Below are 7,573 nucleotides of genomic sequence, written 5' to 3' on the forward strand. Positions count from 1 at the left end.
TCCCTACAGCAAAAACAACATGGTGGCAATGATGAGGAGAATGAATTACCTTCTAGGAATGAACTTAGGGAAGACTATGAAGAAGCCAATTGTTCAAGACCTAATTATTCCTACTGCCACACCACCTTTTGGGCTAGGCTATAAGCCCATTGATGATGACTTGTTAGAGATGGAGGTGAGAAGAATGACCAGAGCCAAGGCCAAAGTAAAAGGACTCCCTTGTCCCCTAGAACCCTTAAAGCCCTATACTCCCACATTGAACGGAAAGTTTGTCAAAGCTGGGGATAGTCAACGCTATTGGGGATTCCTTGAACCGAGATTTGACCTTGAGACAAGAACAACGGTGCCCAGATTTGAGCTATTATTTGATTGCAAAAACCAGCTTCTAGAGCTGAAGAAGGAAGACACAAATTGGGTCCCTATTGATTGGGTTGATTACATGGACCCTTATGCAATGACTATGCTTCTAGGAGATGCCATTTGCAATATAGAAGAAGAAGAGTATTGGGAAGCTTGCCAACATGCATTGAAGAGCCTGTATGAAGCAAGAATAAGTGATGAAGATGAAGAAGGGGTAGAAGCCCCTAGTGATGATGATGAAGGTAGCAACAACAAGAGTGATAGTAGTAGCAATGACAGTGGAGATAGCAAGGATGATAGCAACAGTAATAGTGAAAGCAACAACAGTGAAGACTATGATAGCCAATATAGTGGTGATGATTGGGGTGCACGCCCTAGTGATAGAGAAGATGATGATGAAGGGCCTTTTTATGAAGATCACTTTGATAATGATGTAGACTACTATGATGAAGATATAGAGGATGATGTTGAATTTGAACCTATAGACAAAGAGAATGGAGTTGAGAGTGAAGAATATGGGCTAGAGAATTTGTTAAAAGCTGCTGGAGAGGATGTTGAAGAAGCCAATAATATAGACTATGATGATTACCCCTATGGGTGTCCCTCATATTGAAGCTGCATTACTAATGGTAGCTCAAGGTCTGGTCCTCGTTATGACAAGCATGGTAGAAAAATTCCTGAGTTAGGGTTATTTCATAATTCAGAACTTGGCTCACTGACCCCATACACTGTAGAAAAAGATGACATAGATGCTAGATTGGCCACCTTAGACAGAAAGTTGATGATCCACAATTTCAAAAACTTAACATTAGAGAGTCTTAAGGGTAAATATGAGAAGATGGAAGAGTTAGAATATCTCCCCCAATACATCCACCTGAGCAACAAAGGAAAGCAAGATCTGTTTGGTGAGTGGATGGTAGCATAGAGCGTTTAGAAGCTTATGTGACTGACAAGCCCAAAGATATGGATATTGATGGTGAAGGCACGGATTATATGGATGAAGACCACTTGGTACTAATGCTAAAGAAAGAAGGAAATCGTTGAGAGCCACCCGCCATTGTCGAAGCCACAACTAAGCTAAAGAATTAGGCATGGGAGGGAGTTGCCCACCCTATGGAAGACTCTGCCGTGAAGATCAAGACTGTTGAGCCAATTACTCCATCAAGAAGATTAAGACCATCGAGCCAGTCACTCATACCAAAAACATTGTTTTTGTTCCTATTGAGTCTATTTCTGCTAGTATTATTGTTCCTGTTGAGTCTGTTTATGATCCTACTATAGAGTCTGTTTCTAATGAGTCTGTTGAGAACTCTTTTCCTTATAATTTGATTTCTGATTCTGCTTATTTATTGGCTTTGAATGTTTTCATTTTGGAAATTGGTAAAGAAACTCTTAATAATAAGTAATTATAACAAGGGCATATAGAACCTATAAAAGAAGAAACCTAACCTATTAACCTGGGAATTGATGATGATCCCAAACTGATACAAGTGGGCAATACCCTAACTACCTCTGAGAAAGATGCATTAGTGGCACTACTGACATAATTCAAAGAGGTATTTGCATGGTCATACGAAGACATGCTTGGGATTGATACAGATATAGTACAACATCACATTCCAACAGATCCAATCATGAAGCAGATCAAGTAGAAGTTTAGAAGAATGAAGCTAGAGTGGACTCTCAAGATTAAGGAAGAGGTTAAGAAACAGTACAATGCAAGATTTTTGAGGGTGGTCAACTACCCGAAATGGTTAGCTAATGTGGTTCCTATACCAAAAAAGGATCGAAAAGTGAGAATGTGTGTAGATTTCTGAGATCTAAATAAGGCTAGCCCAAAAGATGATTTTCCCTTGCCTCATATTGACATCTTGGTTGATAACACAGCAGGACATGCCTTGCTATCATTTATGGATGGTTTTTTAGGATATAATCAGATAAAGATGGCTGTAAAAGATATGGAGAAAACCTCCTTCATTACTCTGTGGGGGACATATTACTACAAGGTCATGCCATTTGGCCTTAAAAATGCTAGTGCTACTTACCAACGTACAACCACTACTCTGTTGTATGATTTGATTCACAAAGAAGTAGAAGTCTATGTTGATGACATGATAGTGAAGTCCAAAGACCATGAGAGGCACATACCATGCTTACGGATTGAATCCAATTCTATAAGCTGCGGTTGAATCCCAAGAAGTACACTTTTGGTGTAACATCCAGAAAGTTATTGGGATTTATGGTAAGTCAGAGGGGAATTGAAGTCAATCCAGACAAAATCAAGACCATTATAGAGATGAAGCCTCCTAGGACTGAGAAGGGGATTCGAGGGTTTTTAGGAAGGATACAGTACATCAGCAGATTCATAGCTCAGCTCACCATGACATGCAAACCACTTTTCCGACTGCTTAAGAAGGAAGTTCCCACAGTATGGAATGAAAAATGCCAAGAAGCTTTTGAGAAGATTAAGATTTATCTGATAAGGCTGCCAATACTAGTTCCATCGATACCTGAAAAGCCATTGTTGTTGTATCATACAACTACAAATATAGCAATGGGGGCATTGCTTGCATAGTACCTAGAGGAGTCTAGGAAGGAGAATGCAATTTACTACATTAGCAAGAAGATGTTGGCCTATGAAGAAAAGTATTCACCACTTGAGAAGACAGGTGTAGCACTTGTATGGGCAACCCGCAAACTCAGACGTTACATGCTAGCTTTCAAAGTCTTGTTGATTGCAAGAATGGATCCTTTGAAATATCTAATAGAGAAGCTTTTGCAAGATGGGAAGATAGCTAAATGGGTTCTACTTTTGTCAAAATTCGATATTAAATATATGACTCAGAAGTTTGTGAAGGGGAGAGCAATTGCTGATCACTTAGCCCACTGTTCACCTGAGGAAGCTGAAGAAATCCAAGGAGACTTTCCGAATGAGGATATCATGGGGATCGAGGTAGAATCATGGAAGATGTATTTTGATGGAGTAACTAATCAAAATAGGAGTGGAATTGGAGTTCTCTTAATTTCTCCAAAAGAGACACACATCCCATTCTCTAGTATACTTAATTTTCCTACCACTAATAATGCCACTGAATATAAAGCTTGCATTATGGGGTTGCATGCAGCCTTAGGTCTTGGAGTAAAAGAGTTAGAAGTATATGGTGATTCAGCCTTGATAATTGCTTAGATTCAAAATAGATGGAAGATCAAAGAAGAAAGGATAATGCCTTATCATGAATGTGTTCAGAAGTGGGCCTCGAAATTCAGTAGGATCTAGTACCAATATGTTTCAAGAATGCAAAATCAAATTGCAGATGCTTTAGCAACAATGGCCTCCATAATGGATGGATCTAGGAAGATAAAGCTAGACCAATAGTGCTGGAACAAAAAGAAGATTCAGCCTATTGCATGTCAATAGAAGAAGATGAGGGAAAGAAAGGGGAAGGTGAATGGTATTCAAACATCCTACAATACCTCAAGGATGGGACATACCCAAAGTCTATAGACAAGAATGACCAATTGACAATTAGAAGGTTGTCCACTAATTATATTATTTGTGGAGAGAGGCTTTATAGAAGATCATATGACTCTATCTTCAGTCTAAAAAAAAAAAAAGATCATATAACGGAATTCATCTCCTTTGTGTGACTGCCAAGAAGCATAGTAAATAATGGAAGAGGTTCATGAGTCAAGTTATGGGCCACACATGAATGCACACATGCTTTCACGGAAGATAATGAGGCAAGGGTATTACTGGACTACTATGGAAGCAAACTGTGCAGCTCATGTTCATGGAGATCTAAATCACATACCACTAATGCCATTACATACCATGACTTCATCCTGGCCGTTCTCTACATGGGGATTAGATATTATTAGAAAGATTCACCCACTAGCATCCAATGACCATGAATTCATACTTGTTTCTATTGTTCATTTCACTAAATGGCTGGAAGCTACCTCAGACAAGGTTTTGAACTCAAAGAAAGTTGCTCAATTTATTCAGACTAATATCATTTGTAGATATGGGGGGTACAACATAAAATTATCTCAAACAACGGATTGCATTTCAAGGGAGAAGCAGAGAAGCTACTTCGACAATTTAATATTCAGCACAATAAATCCTCACCCTATCATCCTCAAACTAATGGGGTAGTTGAGGCTGCTAACAAGAACATAGGATGAATCTTGAAGAAGAGTATGAAGAAATACAAGGATTGGCACCTACAATTACCNACAAAACCCAAAAAAAAAAAAAAAAAAAAAAAAAAAAAAAAAAAAAAAAAAAAAAAAAAAAAAAAAAAAAAAAAACCTAAACCCTTAACCTAAAAGTCCTAAGTAATTCCTAAACCTAAGAGTTCCACATCAACTTTTAAAATAAACATGTTCAAAGCCAAAAAAAATAAGAAGATAATTTTGTCTTCAGTCTTTTCTCTTTTGGTTGTTCGTTGATTCCATCTGTACTAGGTACTTTGTGATCTTTGTCCCTCCTTTTAAACTCATAGTTGTCAGCCTCATGTCTTTCTCAATTGTTTTTGAGGATATGTTTTCTCATAGCAACCATGTCAGCCTCCTTGTCTACAATCTTGTTCACCAGCCAGTTAGAATATTATATGGCTCGAGCATCTACAAAACTGGGCCTTCTAGAGTAAAGCAAAAGTATCCCTACAAAGCAGAGAGACAAGCCAAAATTTTTCTGTATGTTTTCAGTCACTCCATAAGTGCATTTGTTAATTAGCCTTGAAAGAACTGCACGGAGATTCACTGTGTCCTTCAATCATGCTACCAATAATTGGAGTGTGAAGTCCTAGAGCATCGGAAAAAATCTCCCTGTGTCTGGGATCGCAAGAAACTGCTACGGATTTTTTGTTGGGATCATAACCCAAAATAGCTGAAAATTCTTCAATTGTGGGACAAAGTTCAATAGTTTTAAATCAGAATACATGATCTTTAGGATCCCAGAACTTCACAGTAGCATGGAGGAAGTCCCCCTTGATCTTGACATTCCTCAAAGCCTTGATTCCCTCTAGTTTGTATGCTGTAAAATTGGTTTTGGTACTAAAATCAAAGCTACGATCCCATCTGTTGATATCATGAATGATTGAATGAGAAAATTTTTTATTGTTAGCCATGAATAACTCTTACTTGTGATTATTATGTCTTGATAACCTTGATGCAGAGATTTGTTTGCAGGAAAGATGCTACAATAAGCTACCTCAGTCCTTAATCAAGTTTAAATAAGTTTCAAGAGTTTGTAGCTAACTAGGAAAATGTTTTATGGTCACAAACAGATAAAATATTTTTCAAAAAACCCAAAAACATAAGAAATGCATTGGAAAAGGGTAAGGAGATGGCCCAAAATTGGGTGTGCCTGTCGGCACCTTAAAGTGCTAGTCGACATTCCTTAAGTGCTGAACGACACTCCAAGAGTGCCGATGGCACCTAGTTTAACCGAGCCCCAATCATCTCTGTTTAGTGTTTTTAGATGCTTCTTAGGCCTGTTATGACTCTGTTTTTCACTCAAAAAAATTGATTGTGCAATAAAGTTTTCAAAAATTTGCGTGAAGTGTCAAACTGGGGCATTTAGGCATGCCTTGTCCATTTGTTTAAAAATAAAAAGGGTCACCTGCATCACTACTTTCAAAAATTTCGATCAAATTGAGATTTTTTTTTTTTCAAAATCATGCATTTATCTCTTAAACTAGGGGCATTCAGCTATGCCTTATCCCTTCTTTCTCGGATAAGAAAAAAATCACTCATTCCTTTTCAAAAAACAGAGAGAGAAAAATTCTTTTTTAAAAAAATGAAGGGTTATCAAGCATAAAAGTTTCCAAACTAGGGGCATTCGGTCAAGCCTCATTCAAGTAAGTGCAAATTCCATCAGAAGTGGACAGATAAATTCAAATTGTTCATTATAAGACTTTGACAGGTAAATTCTTAACTTGTCTCATTTGGGTTGCAGCAAGATTAAAATCAATCTAAAGGTAGTGCTAAAAGTTGAAATTAATACAAATTGTTTAAGAAATACTTTCTTGTTTTTACAGGAAAATTGAAATACAAGTCAAGCATCATTCGGACTCTAGATCCGCCTGTGGGAAGATCTCCTTGACCCGCCTCTAAAGGAGCCACCCTTAGTGTCTCCTTCTTGACTTGCATAAAACTGGGATTCTTGCTGTCAGTTCTAAAGTTCAAGATTTTTGATCCTTTCCACCAAAGATCGCATTGGCATCGGCCAATGCCGTGCGGGTATTCTAAAAAATCAACAAAGACTAGTATTAAATCAATTATCATGGAAGCTCAAGCACAAAAAACACTAAAAAAGCATCATCTTATACCCAGTTCACTTCATTGATCACATATGCCGAAGATTGAGTGTGTGCTACCAGTTGCAAACCTCCAATCATCTACGTGCTTTCCTCCACAAGATCAGTCCCGACCTGAAACACAAATAAATGCACCAGTTCATAAACAGTTCAGTTAGCCAAAAAAAAAAGAAAAAAAAAGAAAGAAAGATAGAAAGAAAGAAATGGGACAAGAAACTAAAGGATTCAAGAACACACTAGGTCACTCAAAGGGACATTTGGAGTATGCTCTTGTCTATTTAAAGCCATAAAACTATATGACCCATCGGGATTCATCACTTCATATTGCCATGTAGGATTATAAGGATGCCTCCATGAAGGAACTAGAAGAGCTACTAGCATGTCTAGGAGGGGGATTCTCTTCTTCCTCTTCCTCTTCTTTAGAAGATGAAGCTTGAAAGTGCAACATACAGATACTGTTACAAAGCTAAATTATGGGAAATGAGCATAAAAGATGAAATACAACTTGACTTCAGGAGGAAAGAATGATACTGAGTGATTAAGCAGAAATCGTCAATCAAGAATACTCGTCCAGATAGGCTAGCAACCTTGTTAGCTGTGCCTGCAATCGTCGTTAAGGACCTTTCTTAAATGGTCACGGGTGTGGTGCCTATACAGAGTCTCCGATGATAAAGTTAGCGGGTGAAGGCTTTTTCAGAAAATATTAGAGTAATAGCATATTGGAATATCATAATGTGTACCTTTATTGGTCTTGGGGGGGTGCTTATATATGGTTTCATTGTTCCTAGCCGTTGTGGCCTTTATTGTGGCTTTAGTGCCTTTTTGTAACGCTTTCAGGTTCAGTGATGTATGTTTTAATGTCCAATGGTCTAATAGCTTGCCTTGTAATT

General features: G+C 37.9%; 1 protein-coding gene across 1 annotated transcript; it reads left to right on the forward strand.

Annotated features, from left to right (window-relative positions):
• Window positions 1–2,986: 2,986 nt before the first annotated feature.
• Window positions 2,987–3,547, forward strand: LOC112023749 (uncharacterized). Its single transcript, XM_024056379.1, has one exon. The coding sequence runs from the start codon at window positions 2,987–2,989 to the stop codon at window positions 3,545–3,547; it is 561 nt and encodes a 186-aa protein (XP_023912147.1).
• The last annotated feature ends 4,026 nt before the right edge of the window (window positions 3,548–7,573 follow it).

Source organism: Quercus suber, unplaced genomic scaffold, assembly GCF_002906115.3.
Source record: "Quercus suber isolate HL8 unplaced genomic scaffold, Cork oak 2.0 scaffold_66, whole genome shotgun sequence".
Taxonomy (NCBI): domain Eukaryota; kingdom Viridiplantae; phylum Streptophyta; class Magnoliopsida; order Fagales; family Fagaceae; genus Quercus; species Quercus suber.